At 47.0% G+C, this 17,398-nt stretch overlaps 1 protein-coding gene across 5 annotated transcripts in view; it reads left to right on the top strand.

Annotated features, from left to right (window-relative positions):
* The window catches only part of LPP (LIM domain containing preferred translocation partner in lipoma), a 283,835-nt gene extending 276,841 nt beyond the window's left edge, over positions 1–6,994 (top strand). For all 5 annotated transcript variants that reach the window (XM_083442228.1, XM_083442226.1, XM_083442227.1 and 2 more), the window contains 2 exons: positions 1,403–1,523; positions 1,943–6,994. In XM_083442228.1, the coding sequence (XP_083298354.1) occupies positions 1,403–1,523; positions 1,943–2,071 (250 nt within the window). In that variant the 3' untranslated portion in view covers positions 2,072–6,994. The remainder of the gene's footprint in view (positions 1–1,402; positions 1,524–1,942) is intronic.
* The last annotated feature ends 10,404 nt before the right edge of the window (positions 6,995–17,398 follow it).

The following is a 17,398-nucleotide window of genomic DNA, read 5'->3' as shown; positions in this document are numbered from 1 at the left end:
TTCTGTCAAATGTTTCAGCAATTCCTTTCCATCTTCCTCTGTTTTCTATCCTATAATTGTCTTAACACATTCTAACCTTATTTTTTCCTTTAATATTCTATTAATCTATTTATACTTAAATCCTTATAACATTTCTACTAAAGCCATATAACTTCATTCCAACATTCTTCTAACATTCATTATTTAATATGATTAGAAAGGACCAAGAGGTTAAAGGTATACAAGTGGGAGCTAAACAGTACAAACTGAAAAGCATTTGCTGATGATTTAGTATTGACTTTACAGGAGCCAGAATCTAGTACTAAAAGGGTATTGGTGTGTAGGCCTTTTGCGAGCTACACAATGTGGGAGGGGCTGCTGTTATCTTATTATTGTGCTGCAAAATCATTTTGGCTCGGCCAAAAGCATCTGTGGCATTCATACAGAGCCCCCAGTCGTTTCACAGACTATTGACCTGTACACCACTACTTTATCCTTCCGCTGCCACCAATTTTGTGGGGGGGAAATCCAGGGTTCCCCGGTGACGTATTGAGTCACACTCAGGTAATAATAAATAATAAATTTTATTTATACCCCACCCTCCCCGGCCAGAGCCGGGCTCAGGGCGACCAACACCGGTAAAAATTACAGTAAAAACATAATGGGGGGGGGAATTTAAAATACAGGTTAAAATGCAGTTTAAAATGCAGCCTCGTTTTAAAAGTAGCCCATAGATCACATAAAGGGAGGGAAGACATCACGGTCAGACTGAGTCCAAACCAAAGGCCAGGCAGAACAGCTCTGTCTTGCAGGCCCTGTGGAAACATGTCAAGTTCCTTAGGGCCCTAGTCTCTTGTGGCAGAGAGTTCCACCAGACCGGGGCCATGGCTGAAAAAGCCCTGGCTCTGGTTGAGGCCAGCCTAACCTCCCTGTGGCCTGGGATCTCCAAAGTATTGTCATTTGTGGACCTCAAGGTAGAGTTAACAATGAATATTAAAGTTTATTTCAAACACAAACAAGTTTTAAAATATATTCAAAACACTGTCACTCTATTCCCTCTCAGTCTTCTCCCTGTCTCTAACTCACTCTATCTCCCCCCCCCCCAAAAAAAAGAACCAACCGAACTAATTGTCAAAACCTCTGGGCTGAGCCTCAAAATCAGGTAGGCTCCGCCTCCAGGCTTTCTTATTGGTCAACCTATTAACCCTTTCCCTCCCCCAGTACAAACGTATCTCCCAAAAATGGGCAAACGCCAAAGCATCCTTTTCAGTGTACCACCCACCCACCACTTGCTGAACATCGAAACCTCGGGCGGCGATACTCTTTGCTTAAGCCCTGGAACGTCCAGAGTCAGTGCAGGAGGCTCAGATTCCGCTTGCCTTGATGAGCAGAGCTTTCACGTCAAACTTTCTCCGTTCCCTAGGAAATTCGCTCCCCGCTGCTCTGTCTGCAAAGAGCCCATCATGCCCGCGCAAGGCCAGGAGGAGACTGTGCGCATTGTGGCCTTGGACCGTGACTTCCATGTGGAGTGCTACCGCTGCGAGGTCAGTATCGTCTGCGCATGCAAAGGATGTCAGTGGTAAAGGACCCCTGGATGGTTAAGTCCAGTCATAGGCGACTGCAGGGTTGCTGCGCTCCATCTTGCTTTCAGGTGAAGGAAGCCGGCGTTTTTCCACAAACAGCTTTCCAGGTCATGTGGCCAGCAGGACTAAACTGCTTCTGGCGCAAGCCTGAAACCTTAGGTTGCTGTTTTAGGGGTTGTTTTTAAAAGTCTGGAACGAATTAATCCGTTTTGCATTACTTTCTATGGAAAAGCATGCCTTGGTTTTGGAATGCTTTGGTTTTGGAACAGACTTGCGGAACAGATTAAGTTTGAGAACCAAGATACCACTGTAGAGTCATCGTGAAAAGTCGCTTGCAAGCCTGAAATCGTTTAATGAGTCTTTCTCACCCTCTTGTACAGGACTGCGGAGGCCGCCTGTCCGAAGGGGACAACCAGGGTTGCTACCCCTTGGACGGCCACATCCTCTGCAAGATGTGCAACTCTGCCCGGATCCAGGCCCTGACGGCAAAGTCGAGCACCGACCTCTGAACGCCCCCGGGAGCCTCGCGCCATCCTCCCCCTCTCGCACAGCTGGGAGGCCTTGGGACAAGCAGAGCGGCTTGCTGGGGGCTCCACATCGTGGCGTCTCCCCCCCCCCCCCAATGTCTACACTACAGATTTAACTCTTTGAGCCTGCAATCCCTCTCTGCAAGGCACCCTGGGAAATGTAGTTCTCTGGGGTTCATTCCGAGAAAGGTTTCAGAACACCCCTGTGAAACTACAGTTTCCAGGATGCTTTGAGGAATGCCATGATGCTTAAACTGGTATGAAACTGGTAGATGTTTGTAGTGCAGATGGACACCCCCCCCCAAGTCCTCAGCTGTCTCCATCCCCTTCTGGTTTCATCTCCTCTAAATCTGAAACCCATTAGCTTGTCCTATGCATTTTATCCATTCCGACGCTCCAGCCACAGATGCTTACGCCTATTCCTTTTCTTCTTCACACGAGCCATCAGATCCTGAGCTTCTTTGCACATTAATATATGGGGGGGGGGGACCGAACGGGGACACTTTATATCTATTTCTATAGCCTCATATGATTAACGTATTGCAATATTTCACTAGTGCCTTAAAGACAACTATGCAGAGTAAGGAGTTAGGGCAGCGATTCAGGGATGGGAAAGGCGATTAGGGACTTTGTGGGCACTTGCAAGGGAACGTGCTTGGCAGAGACGACCAAACTGCGCTCAAGGTCCACCTCTGTCGCACCTCCATGGACCCAACTTGCTGGGTTTTCATGACCAAAACACAGCTTTCAGAGCTGGAGCCACAAGCACACCATTTACTGTAATCTCCGCCTGAAAAAGGAAAAGGGAAAAAAAATTCTGAGGGGAAGGTAAAAGGACCTCTGGACTGTTAAGTCCAGAAACACACGCTCACACTACAGCTGAAATAAAAAATCTCACGCAGATTTGATCCTCAGCAGTTCTTAAGGGCTGAAATTTCGCAAATTCCAAAGGTCCAATTTGCGGACAGGTCCCTGAGAGACACTTAACTCGTCATAAGCCTTGTAGGGCGGCAGTATTAAGTATGGCACTTGCAGTGACTTATGCCCCCTGCCTCCCCCCCCCAAAAAACCCCTCTAAATATCCAAACACTAACAAAAGAAATGTTCTCTCCTTGAGGTCCAAGTTGAATTAAACACGTCCAGCAGTTAGAAGGTTAAAGAGGGTGATGTTCCAACTTCAAATCTCCTTCTCCCCGTTGGGTGCGGGAGCCCAGTACCGGAACTGGGAAGAGGATCCCAGTGCAGAAGGGGCACCATTTGGGTCGAGGTGCTATCCCCACAGACACTGAGGCTTCATGCAAGGCCAGGGCTGCAGAGGCGCATCCCTGCCCCGCCTGTGTCTGTGTTGCAGAGGACCAGTAAAGGGACCCCTGACCGTTAAGTCCAGTCATGGATGACTCTGGGGTTGCAGCGCTCATCTCACTTTACTGGCCGAGGGAGCCGGCGTACAGCTTCCAGGTCATGTGGCCAGCATGACTAAGCACTTCTGGCAAACCAGAGCAGCGCACAGAAATGCCATTTACCTTCCCACTGCAGTGGTACCTATTTATCTACTTGCACTTCGTGCTTTTGAACTGCTAGGTGGGCAGGAGCAGGGACCGAGCAACGGGAGCTCACTCCGTCGCGGGGATTCGAACCGCCAACCTCCTGATCTGCAAGTCCTAGGCTCTGTGGTTTAGACCACAGTGCCACCCAAGGGGTCAGTAAAGACTGTGTTCTCAGGCATGTGTAGCTTGCAGGGACATCTCTTCCTTGGTTTGAAAGATGAAGACCCCCAGCTATAAGAGGTGGGAAATGAAAGTAGGGCCCTGAGGGCGATATTCTCCTGTCTAGAAGTTTGCGACTGTGGTTGGACTAGATGACCGTTGTGGGGTCCCTCCAACTGTACAGTTCTACATCAGCTAGCTCTGCACTACAACCTAGCAGTTCGAAAGCACACCAGTGCAAGTAGATAAACAGGTACCGCTTTGGTGGGAAGGTAAATGACATTTCCATGTGCTCTGGTTTCCATCACGGTGTCCCGTTACGCCAGAAGCAGTTTAGTCCTGCTGGCCAGATGACCCGGAAAGCTGTCTGTGGACAAACGCCAGCTCCCTCGGTCTGAAAAGCAAGATGAGCACCACAATCCCATAGTCGCCTTTGACTGGACTTAACCGTCCAGGGGTCCTTTACCTTTTTACCTGCACTACAGCAGTCGCTTTCGACCTCTCTCCCAGAGACCCAGGAATTTTTGAGGGATCTTTGCATGGGATGGTCAGTAGCGGCAGCCGAGCTTCCGAGAGGGAAGGCCTGTGTGCCATCTCTACACACTCAAAGCAGCCTAGTTGGTGTTGCAAGCAGAGGTGTCCCCTGGGGCATACTCCAGAGCCCGCTGCAATTGGCGGACGGGGTCTTCTGCAAATAAGTCAATGTGGGCAAAGGTTTGAAATCTCTGCCCTGCAGCAAAACGCTATAACGCTCCCCTTGACATAAACTCCATAGCAAGGTAACCCCCCCTGCCTGAAGAGCTGATTCCTCAGACTGGGTCCCTCTGGGAACAGGCACAGCAGGGGGAGGGTAGATCACCAGTCTTCACATTTCAAAAAAATGGCAATAGGTTTCCTTTGGCTAAAGTCAGAATGTGGACTTACCATATTTTTCACTCTTTAAGACGCACCAGACCATAAGATGCACCTAGTTTTTGGAGGAGGAAAACAAGAAAAAAAATATTCTGAATCTCAGAAGCCAGAACAGCAAGAGGGATTGCTGCACAGTGAAAGCAGCAATCCCTCTTGCTGTTCTGGCTTCTGGGATAGCTGCGCAGCCTGCATTCACTCCATAAGACGCACACACATTTCCTCTTACTTTTTAGGAGGGAGAAAGTGAGTCTTATAGAGCAAAAAATACGGTAAGTGCAGATAAGAGCTACAGGCTATTCCACACGGTGTTTTATCATTCAATCGTGGTTTGCCTCTCTCCATTAACACAGAGGAACTTTGTCACTCCAGATGGCAGGAAGGTTATCCTCTAGCTGAACTGGGGAGCCAGGATCCTTGCACCTCTAGAGCTAGCTTATCAGGGAGAAGGCTAAGTAAGGACCCTGACACACTAATTTTCTTCTTGCGGGGATGCATGCATGAACCTGCAGTCTGAAACGCTGTTAGCCCAGCCAGTGCTGCACCACATGGTTCTCCAACCCTCGCATTTCAGCGCTTAGATGTTTCTCTCTCTGGAAAAGAGTGGGGCAGCGTTTCAGCCTGCTAAGGAGCTGAGTCCTTCCCGAGAAATGTAGTAAATTAAGCAGAGTGCAATTGGGGGTTATGCTCATAGGGCTTAGTCACCATAGCAGAGTATATTTATTACAAAGCTTTATTTAACCTATTGCAAAGAAAACACACGCAACCCTCTTTTTTTGCCAAAGAGACCTTGGCCACGATCCACTAGGAATACCTTTTGCCTGAGCCCTGCAGCAAGGAAGGAGACCAGCAATGCATTTCAATGGTGTACGTTCAGGGGATGTTCCTAGTGGATTGGGCCTGTAGGTGGTTGCTGTTGTTTTCTCCTAAAGTATGCAATATTTTTTATTCCTGAAAAGTTTATAACCTGAGATTTCCCTGCGCCTTTCCCCCAAATATATAGGATTTTTAAATATATATAAAAATTATAAATGTATGTATACTTCATAAGAAATATATATGTCTACCATTTTGATTAAACTTTTTATGTGTGTAAGTTAGGTCGAGATGAGCTGAGGGCAGTGGGAACGTCATTTGGATGTTAGACGTTCTTGTGGATGAGTTGGTGCCTGGAAAATTGCACTCTTAGTTTTAAGACAAATACTTAGCAATCTGTAGACTTAACCATTATTCCCACTGATAATTAATAGGAAACCCTACAAAAAACCCATACAGTCCAAGTTTAAGAGAGCCCGAGGTCCCAGACCTCAAGATATGGTATTGCAATCACCACCTTTATTTTATTTTATTTTGCTTCATTGTGCACACTCGTTGGAAGGAAAGATTGATTGCGCCGTAACCCTAATTCCAGTTACTGGAAAGGGGTGCCGAAATTAGATTTAGGAGAGAGGTTTGTGAAGCTCAAGGCGATGTCCAGGTTTCACCCTTCAGCTACGCTTAAAGTAGGACGGAATCCAGTATAAAGGAAATCCGACTGGGCCATATCTGGCCCCCGTCCAGATGTATTGGGCCACATGTCCCATCGGCCGAAGCCAGCACAGCTTGTAATCCAAAACAGCTGGAGGGAGGCCAGTTTAAGGCAAAGGCTGGATTCACGGAGAGATGGCCCTGTGGCTGCTCAGTGGAGCCTCCATGTGCAAGGGCAGTGTGCCTCTGGACTCCAGAACGGGGAGCATTTTTCTTTCTAGTGCCTCTGATGTATTATTTGCACTCAATTCTTTCCCCATTTTGCCTTGTCTGCTCAGAGGTAAGTCCTGCTGCCTTCAGCGGGGCTTACTCCAAGCAAAGTAGGGTCAGGATTACAGCCTTGAGACGCAAAACCAATTCAGATCGGCGAGGTCAAGGTTTCTAATGCTGTGTTACTGGCAGGAAAAGGGAATGATTTTGTGAACGTGACGGTCACAGATCTCTCCATCTTCTTTTGCTCCTTCTTTCCTTCTTATGAACAGTGAAGGGACTGGGCACTTTCTGAGTCTTGTGTCGCCCAGCACTGCAGGGGGTCAGACTAGATGGGCTTTGGGGATCCCTTCTAACTCTACATTTCTATGGTTCTGCAAGAAAGCGCACATCTTTGAATGCATTGAATCATAGAGCTGGAAGGGAGGGACCCCAGTGGTCATCTAGTCCAACCCCCTGCAATGAAAGAATCTCTTTAAAAAAATATTTTTATTAGTTTTTTAACATAACATTTTCAACAATTATTAAACATACTTTTATACCTTATACATTTTTTTTTACTTCCACCAATCACATCTGAAATTTTTTCAATTTTTCACTTAATTTACATTTCTTACTTTCACTATTACATTTAAATATCATAACTAATATCTCTCGTCTTTCTCTTCTTTGCAATATTTCCCATTTTCCTCCTTACAAAACTTCTTGTAGTCCTACTAGCGTAATTTGGTGATTACAGTTGCTCTTCAAATAATTTGTATATTTCTTCCAACCTTCTGTAAATCTTTGGTCCCGCAGGTTTCGAATCCATCCTGTCATTTCGTCCTATTCTGCGTAGTCCATTAATTTCGTCTGCCGTTCTTCTTCGTTCGCCATTATTTCTTCTTGCTTCCATTTCTGGCCCAACAAAACTCTTGCCGCTGTTGTTGCATATAAAAACCATTTAATGTTCTGTCTATTAATGTCCTGACTTATAACACCAAGTAAAAGCAATGAAGGAATCTCAGCTCAAGCATCCATGACAGAGAGCCCTCCAGTCTCTGCTCTAAAACCTCCAAGGAGAGCCCAATTCCAAACAAACAATTCTTAGCGTCCTCCTTTTCCTCCTCCTGCCCAGTATATGTTTGCTAAATCCAATAGTCCCTTCATTTCACATCAAGGTCAAATGCGGATGCCCTGAGATGCTAAAGTCCTCAAACAAACAGCATCCTTTGGTCCTTCATGTGAAATCTCAGGGGTGCTGCTGTACATTTTCAGCTTTGACTGGCCAGGCTTAGAAGGGGCCGGTGGAGAGGTGGGGGGGGTGGGGGGTGGGAATCCTGCGAGAGCGTTTGATGGTGGCTGCCTGGGAAACCGCACAAGTCAGCTTTTTTAGAAAAAACAAACCGCTTATTGTAATTTGCCAGATCTGATGCACAGCTGACAGGCACCTTCCTGCAGGCAGTGGGGTTACAATAACTCCTGCTAGCCATCCCACCACCAATGCAGAAGGAGGGGGGGGGGGGACATGTCTCTAGCCAGGAATTATATTTAGCCTTTTGGTTGCATAACAGTAGGCCAGCTCCTCTCTCTCTCTCTCTCTCTCCTCTGTAGGTCCTTTCCATGACAGCTCACAGCCCCTTATTGATGAGCAAGCTTTATTTTTAACAAAATAAATCAAATATCTGCATCGGGTGCATGCTGCAAATCTCTGGCATGCTGAATTATTTTTCTCTTTTTGAGACCGAGTGCATTGTGAGAGCTGAGCTGACGTGAATCTGCGTGCCCCCAATACGATCTGCAGGCAGAAAGCAGGTTGTTAGAATGTGGGGCAAAGCTGATTTCGGCCTGCAAAAGTCCTAAGTATTTTATCTTTGGCAGGCTGTTGGGTGTTTGGTTTTTTAGCGGGGGCGCCTTTAACATAGAATCACATAATTGTGGATTTGGAAGAGACCCCCAAAGGTCATCTATCGCAACCCCTGCAATGCATGGAACTTTTTAATGTCCATGCTATTTCAAAAAGTTTAAAAAGCTGAGGGGGGCGGACTTAACATCTCCCCCCCCCCAAAAAAAAACCAAGCTTAGACTTAGAATGACAGTTAAACAATTCTGCATCTGGCCACGTTCTGCAGCAGGTTAAGATGAAAAAATGATCTGGCTTTGATCAAAAATGGTTCTCTCTTGGGCGGGTGAAGCTGTGCCCCGTCACTGCCACCTCGTTAAGTTTTCTGTTAAAAATAATAACGATGCAAATGGGGGGGGGGGTAAAATAAGTGAATAAAACCAGTTGCAGCTCAGGACAGTACTGAAATCCCCACTGAGAGAGAAATCAAAGCAGCTGGTCAGGATAATTCAGTTTGAATTCCCGCAAGATTTTCCTAAAAAGCAAGTTTCCACCCTCTTGGGCCAGCAAATAAATGGAAATGCTGTACAGATGGGGCTCACTGTAGAGGATTTTCTGTGCCTAAATGTCGCACTAGACTAGAAGAAACTCTTATATTCTTCATGCCTTTGAGGAAGAAGAAAACTCACAGTAGATCCTCATCCTTTTTTCTGTTCTTTTTTTTTTAAACTGAGCTCTGGGCTCTTGTCTAACAGAAACGTAGATAAGGTGGTTTCGAGGCCTAAGCCAGAATTTCTCAGAAGGTGTTTTTTCTTGGGGGGAAATGCTTAGATTTCTCCACCTTGCAGTGCTGTCTCCACCGTTTGTCATTCCCATTTCTTCAGGCCTAAAAACAAATCTGAGAGACCGCCCTGAGTTTCCAGGAGACGAGACACATAAAGGTAAAGGGACCCCTGACCATTAGGTCCAGTTGTGGCCAACTCTGGGGTTGCTCATCTTACTTTATTGGCTGAGGGAGCCAGCGTACAGCTTCCGGGTCGTGTGGCCAGCAGGACTAAGCCGCTTCTGGCAAGCCAGAAACAGAAACACCGTTTACCTTCCTGCTGGAGCGGTACCTATTTATCTACTTGCACTGGTGTGCTTTCAGACTGCTAGGTTGGCTGGAGCAGGGACCGAGCAACGGGAGCTCACCCCGTCACGGGGATTCGAACCGCCGACCTTCTGATCGGCAAGTCCTAGGCTCTGTGGTTTAGACCACAGCGCCACCCGCGTCCCATACTGAGACACATGGTGCATCACATATTTAGCAGGCCTGTCCCTAGAGCCTCAGCCCTGCAAGGTAATGCTCTGTGGAAGGAAATAGATGAGTCCTTGTTCCAAACATCAAGTGCAGAAAGGATTCTCGTGCTGGAATCCTGCTTGCCGTTTTCCCACAGGCATCTCGTTGGCCGCCGCGAGAATGAATTTATTTAATTTATTGATTCAGTCCGTTTATATACCGCGCTTTATCAAAAGATGTGTGCAACATTAGAAACACATTGCCAAACTTCCATGATAAAAGCACAGCTAAGCCTCTCTCTCTTTTTCGTAATTGGCCCAGAGATTTGTGAACTTAATGCACGTATAGCCAGAGAGTTGCGTGCATGAAAACTTTAGGCTCTACTATTTCTGGGGTGTTTTGGGATTTTTCCGTTTGTGGGACCCCTTGTAAACATCTTCAGAGAGGCAGGGGTTGAATTAAAAGCATGCTTGCACTAAAAGCGGTTGGAATTCTTACTTGTGGAGAATATCCTTGGTTACTCTGCATATGCTACAATCCTATTTACTAAAATTGATCTGTGTAATCCAAGAATGCGCACAGGTTGTGGAGCATTAGAGGAGAAGTTAATATAATTGTTTCAGTGTTGAGAACAGGAAGCAGGACTAGATGGGCCCCGGGTCGGATCCAGCAGGCTGCGTTTACATTCTTCTGTGCAATCCAGAGGAAAGTTCCTTGCACCATTGCCCATGAAATGTCAGTTACTCAAGAGCTCTCCTAGATTCATGCAAGGAATGTTCCTCCTGCTGCATCCCACCCAAAGACATTTCAGGCATCTCTACGTAGCATAAGGACATCAGGTCCTGTGGGATCCCACCAGCGAGGGCCCATCTATTCATTTATTTATTTCCGAAAATTCATACACTGCTTGCTTGTGGGAAGAGCCTCAAAGCAGTTTGCAAAAAGATGAAACAATAAAATCGCCAGGGAGAGATTCCCACCATCGTTAAAACGGAACAAAAGGTTAAAATGCCAAAACAAGTTAAAGCTCGCATCAACCTTCAAAGCAACTGGACACATTATTATTTTTTTTTTGCAGGCACCAGAAAGAATGCAGAGAAGGCGCCTGCTATATATCAATAGGCAGGGAGTTCCGAAGTGTAAAAGATCGAGTTCTTTCACATGGGGAACCGGGAACAGGGCCAATTCGGCGATCTCATCCGGAAACTGGTCCCAAGTTGTTAAGGCCCTCATCCTGTTCTCACAGTGGCCAAGGAGATGCCTGTGGTAAATCCGCAAGCAGATTCGAACCCAAGACCCCTCTCCCCACCCCTAGTTTTCAGCAACTGGGGTTCAGAAGCTGTAAACTAAGATAGTTGTTCGGTTTGCATGAGATGGGCAAAGGGTTTGTTTGTTTGTTTGCTGCGAGAAATGAGTTCCAAGTGCAGATTTTTATTTTTATTAAAAAGGAAGAGCACAGGCCAGTCATTTTTCATGTTTAGGATTTTTTCTCTCTCTTTCTCTCTCTCCCTTTTATCTCCAGCATCTTCTCATAAAACCTAGGCATGAGAAAAATGCTTTAATGTGGAACATTCTGTGAACTGAAAGTCCCATAACTCCTGAGCAAATATTGGCTTGAGCTTGTGGCTTCAGCTGGAGGCAGCAGCCCTGATGTTATTTCTTCTGTGGGGAGGGGGAAGTTAGGAAGTTTGCATTAGGCATTAAAAGTGGGGGAAATACCCAGTGGATCGTTTTCTGCATTTCCTTTTCTCTTGGCAGAATTGCCTGCATATATATATATATATATCCCTTTTGCCATAAATAGAGTCAAAGCATCTCTATTTGCAGTTGTGCCTTTATAAAGCATGATTCTCTTGCTGGGGGGAAAGTGAGAAGGATGTTGTTCTCTAACACCCCCCCCCCCCAGCTGCTATTGATGGGGCTGTGTGCAATGATTAACTCTGGTTAGGCGAGACACTTCTTTCTAGTTCCTAGTTCCTTTTCGTAGCTTAATTCCATCTCCCAGGTGGTTGGTTCATTGCTTTGCAATATACAGCCTTACGTTGGATCTCAAACGCCTCGCCAGACAAACTTTTTGGCTCCTGAACACCGCAAACCCGGAAATGAGCGTTCGGGTTTGCAAATGTTCTTTGGAACCCGAACATCCGGTGCATCTTCCGATTGGCTGCAGGAGCTTCCTGCAGCCAATCAGAAGCCGCGCTTTGGTTTCCAAACGTTTTGGAAGTTGAACGGACTTCCGGAACAGATTACGTTCGACTTCCGAGGTACGACTGTACATGCTTTGAATCACCAAATCTGAGGCAGTTACAGCGAGTTTATGTGTGCGCATATTTTAAAATTTATTATTATTATTATTATTATTATTATTATTATTATTATTATTCCATGATTATAAGATGAATAGAAAACTCCACAGTTGCAATTTAAGTATTTTAGTCTAAGATGGACAGGCAGCCCTTGGTTCAAATCTCACCTGTGCCATGAGTCCAAAAAAATGTAGTATAAGCACCGACAACCGGGAAACACTGGCCTGCGAGCGCTCCAGTTGGAGAACAGCCTTGACCAAAGGCGTCATGGGCTTTGAAGACACTCGAACTCAGGACGCAAGGGAGAAACGTGCTAAGAGGAAGGCACACTTGGCAAATCCACACCGGGATCAACTCCCACCTGGAAACCTCTGTCCCCACTGTGGAAGGACATGTGGATCCAGAATTGGCCTCCACAGTCACTTACGGACTCACTGCTAAAACCGTGTTTATGGAAGACAATCTTACTCGGCCAAGAGGGATCGCCAAAGAGGAAGAAGGCAGTCACTACTCTGTCAGCATCATCAGCCTTGTCCTGCGCGCGCACACACACACACCCCTGTCTTCCAGAAAACTCTTGAGAAAAGTGAGATTTAGGACACCAGAACGATCTGGGCTGCTGCTTTCTGTCACACAAACCCCAGCGCTCTTCCACACAGTTATTGCGGCATGAGGATTACTTACTTGTAAGGTGTGCACACAGACTGGAGGGGAGGATTGTCCCCCCTCTTAAACTGAGAGCTCTCCTAGCATATTTATAAAAGATATAAAAATGAGATGAATTACTCTTTTGTATGCCTGTTCTCTATCGTTAACCTTCCCTGAACCACAGAATCCAGATTCACCAGCACATACTTTTGTATTCAGCTGACACAAAGTGCCTTATTGCTATTTTTTTAGGAGAAATCAAAGTATCTCAAGCATATATTTGCTGTACGTTGTTCTTGTATGCAATTATACAACTATGTGCCTTTCTGCCTTTTCGCTCTGCTCTTTGGGTTATCCTTTTGTTGCATCCTTAAAAAAAAAATCAAGTTATATTTTCTGAAAGAAAGAAAAAAAAATCCTCTCTTTTTGTAAGAATAAAAATACACAGCATTTTCTGAAGCCTTGCTCTTAGTTTTTTTTGTGGGGGGGGGGGAGGACACCAAAATTGCAGATGGTTTGAAGAACGTTTTAGCGACCCAATAAACTCTTGATACACTTTGCTTGGGCCTGTGTGTGAACCTCTTCCTTTTTCCATTTGCAGCTGCTTTCTTTACCAGGAGCAGAACATGGTTCGTTACTTGGCTGGTTGGGAGGGGTGAGCCTGGGGTGATTTCAGAGGATGCTTCCAAAAATTAGGACTTGTCGGAAAGCCCCAAGTGTGTAGATTGAATTTATTATTTCGGTCACAGACCAGTTCCAGCCCACATACAATACCAAGGAAGTCATAAAACACAATAGGGATACATTTGATTTTGCAATTAGGTATAACAGGGACAATACAGATATAGCAAGAGTTAAATATATATATAAATTAAAACTTACTCAATAACATACAAGCTAAAATGATCATTTAAGGCCTTAATCATTATGATAGCGCAGTTTGTTCCCTAAGTTTTATGGCAGTCGCACAGAATTTGGCTACCGTTAACGTGATCTCAGGATCCTTGTCCTCTACCAGGGATTTAAGACATTTAAGTTCGGATTCATTTGGAGATTTTTGTAATAATAATAATTTATTATTTGTACCCCACCCATCTGGCTGGGTTCCCCAGCCACTCTGGGCGGCTTCCATAGAAACCAAAAATACACTACAATATCACAGATTAGAAACTTCCCTTAAGATGTCTTCTGAATGTCAGGTAGTTATTTATCGCTTTGACATCTGATGGGAGGGCGTTCCACAAGGCGGGCGCCACTACCGAGAAGGCCCTCTGCCTGGTTCCCTGTAGCCTCACTTCTCGCAATGAGGGAACTGCCAGAAGGCCCTCGGAGCTGGACCTCAGTGTCCGGGCAGAATGATGGGGGTGGAGACGCTACTTCAGGTATACTGGGCCGAGGCCGTTTAGGGCTTTAAAGGTCAACACCAGCACTTTGAATTGTGCTCAGAAACATACTGGGAGCCAATGTAGGTCTTTCAAGACCGGTGTTACATGGTCTCGGCGGCCGCTCCCAGTCACCAGTCTAGCTGCCGCATTCTGGATTAGTTGTAGTTTCCGAGTCACCTTCAAAGGTAGCCCCACATACAGCGCATTGCAGTAGTCTAAGCAGGAGATAACTAGAGCATGCACCACTCTGGCGAGACAGTCCGCCGGCAGGTAGGGTCTCAGCCTGCGTACCAGGTGGAGCTGGTAAACAGCTGTATAACAGGAGTGATGAATACCGAGCGTATATCCACGTAGAAACGGAGGTGTAACAAGGCATGAGAGACAGTTTCTACCTCCATCAAGCCGCAGGGGCAGACTCGTTCCGCGTACGGTTTACCCTCGAATCTGCCCTGCAATAAGGCAGATGGCAGCACGTTGAATCTAGCGAGGGTAAATGACCGTCTGTATTTAGGTATTTGTAATTTTGACAGATAATTTGCTGGGGTAAATCCTCTCCCATTATCTTTTATTGCTGGGTGTTTATTCATCTTGCTCATGTGGCATCCCCAAGTGTGTCAAAGTTTGCCATCTAACACCAGCACCCTGCTCCAGACCGTTTAAATTTGAAAGTGCATTCTAGCAAGAGGTCTGGAAATCGTATCAGAACTACATTATTAGCCTACATTAAAAAAGATATTAGGGTAAAGGTAAAGGTACCCCTGCCCCTACGGGCCAGTCTTGCCAGACTCTAGGGTTGTGCGCCCATCTCACTCAAGAGGCCGGGGGCCAGCGCTGTCCGGATACACTTCCGGGTCACATGGCCAGCGTGACAAAGCTGCATCTGGCGAGCCAGTGCAGCACACGGAAACGCCGTTTACCTTCCCGCCAGTAAGCGGTCCCTATTTATCTACTTGCACCCGGGAGTGCTTTCGAACTGCTAGGTTGGCAGGCGCTGGGACCGAAAGACGGGAGCGCACCCCGCCGCGGGGATTCGAACCGCCGACCTTTCGATTGGCAAGCCCTAGGCTCTGAGGCTTTTACCCACAGCGCCACCCGTGTCCCTAAAAAAAAAAAAAGATATTACTATGTGGCAAAACAATCTCTAAATGGTTTATATGAAGTGGTATCCTTTTCTCAAAGGCAGAAATAGAAGCAGACTCGGAGAACGGTAGACCTCATACAATTATAAACAGAAGGAGAGTCTAGATGCTGGATCGTTCCCTAGACTGGATGGGTGGGAGATGGCCTGCTCTTGATGGGGTTACACTTCCCCTGAAGGAGCAGATTCGTAGCTTGGGGGTCCTCCTGGATCCTTTGCTGTCGCTCGAGGCTCAGGTGGCCTCAATGGCCCAGAGTGCCTTCCATCAGCTTTGGCTGCTGGCCCAGCTACGCCCCTATCTGGACAGGGAGAGCCTAACTCCGGTTGCCTATGCCCTGATAACTTCAAGGTTAGATTACTGCAATGTGTTATATGTAGGGCTGCCTCTGAAGACGGTTCGGAAACTTCAGCTGGTGCAGAATTCAACGGCCAGGTTGCTCACCGGAACAAGACGTTTTGAGCATATTGCACCTATCCTGGTCCGACTGCACTGGCTACCATTTACGGTAGTTTCTGTGCCCAATTCAAAGTGCTGGTTTTGACCTATAAAGCCTTAAACAGCTCAGGACCACAATACCTCAAGGACCGCCTCTTTCCATATGAACCTCCCCGGACCCTAAGATCATCATCTTATGCTCTTCTTCATATGGCCCCTCCTCAAAAGGTCCGGAGGGTGGCAACACGAGAACAGGGCCTTCTCTGCAGTGGCTCCCTGTCTGTAGAATGCTCTCCTCAGGGAAGTTCACCTGGTGCCTTCATTATACACCTTTAGGTGCCAGGCAAAAAGGTTCCTTTTTAAACAGGCCTTTGGTTGATTCTAGAAGTCAGATAGTTGTTTATTCCCTTGACATCTGGCGGGAGGGTGTTCCACTGGGTGGGTGCCAACACCAAGAAGGCCCTCTGCCTGGTTCCCTGTAACCTCACTTCTCGCAGGGAGGGAACCGCCAGAAGACCCTCAGGGCTGGACCTCAGTGTCCAGACTGAGCAATGGGAGTGGAGACGCTCCTTCAAGTCTACTGGGCCGAGGCCATTTGGGGCTTTAAAGGTCAGCACCAACACTTTGAATTGTGCTCGGAAACGTACTGGGAGCCAGTGTAGGTCTTTCAAGAGCGGTGTTACATGGTCTCAGGAGCCACTCCCAGTCACCAGTCCAGCTGCCGCATTCTGGATTAGGTGTAGTTTCTGGGTCACCTTCCAAGGTAGCCCCATGTTGAGTGCATTGCAGTAGTCCAAGCGGGAGATAACCAGAGCATGCACCACTCTGGCCAGACAGTCCGCAGGCAGGGAGGGTTTCATCCTGTGTACCAGATGGAGCTGGTAGACAGCTGCCCTGAATGCTTAGTTGGAATCTCCTTCCTTGCCATTTGAATCCATCGGTTCGGGTTGTCCCCTCTGGGGCAGCAGAAAACCAGGTGGCTCCACCTTGCATGTATTTGGTCTCCAAGCATGCACAGAATTCCCCTGCCTGCTCCATTCCATTACGGATAGAAATAAGGATCTTGCTAATGTTATCTCCGTGCTTAATTAATGGCTTGCATTTGCCGCCAGCATATGAGGCAATAAAGGGTTTTAATGGGTGATTAAATACTGACTTGGAGGGCTTTAATTGCTGGAAAAGGCAGCGCCCGCCCGCCAGATCTGAACCTGCTAAGGCCGTTCCTGCAGGACAGTAAGCAAGTAAGTCTTGCATGCCCAAAGCAGGCATTTTGCCTGAGCCTCAGCACAGTCTTCCTAGGCTTTTCCACATGGACTGGGGCATCCCTTTCTCCTTGCATCTACAAATGAGCTTGGAAAGGAGAAAGCTGCAGGGCAAAGATGTCTTCTTCATAAAAGATGTTGCGAGAAGGAGAGATGCTGGCCACTTGTACCTCTGTGGCCAGCCCCGCAAGGGCAATCGGTAGCACCCTACTTCCCTGGCAGTTTTTATTGGGGGAGGAAGTGTGCCGCCGTCAACAGCAACATTTCAACCTAAATTAGGTGGTGCGGGTTGATGAAGCGGGCAAGGAGTTCCCCTTGGGATTTGGGAGGGAAGAGGAGGTTCTACCAGAGATGAAACGACTCTGGAATTCCGCAGGGAACAAAGAATAAAGGAATCGTAGAGCTGAAAGAGACCCCAAAGGTCATCTAGTCCAACCCTCTGCAATGCAGGAAACAGCTCAAGGATCCTTCACAGATGGTCATCCACCCTTGGCTTTAAAATCTCTGATGAAGGAGAGCTCACCACTTTCCAAGGGAATCCACTCCACTGTCTCTAGAGCTCTTACCCTCAGACAGTCCTTTCTGATGTTCGGTAGGAAACCCCTTTCTTGTAACCTGACACCATTCCTTTGGGTCCTACCCTCTGGTGGCTCCACCTTCCTGTTAGAATTCCTGCTCCGT

The sequence above is a fragment of the Podarcis tiliguerta genome (genome assembly GCF_965153285.1).
Source record: "Podarcis tiliguerta genome assembly, chromosome: 5".
In the NCBI taxonomy this organism is placed as follows: domain Eukaryota; kingdom Metazoa; phylum Chordata; class Lepidosauria; order Squamata; family Lacertidae; genus Podarcis; species Podarcis tiliguerta.
Note: the sequence above shows the minus strand (reverse complement) of the source record. Positions and strands in the feature narration are given on the sequence as shown.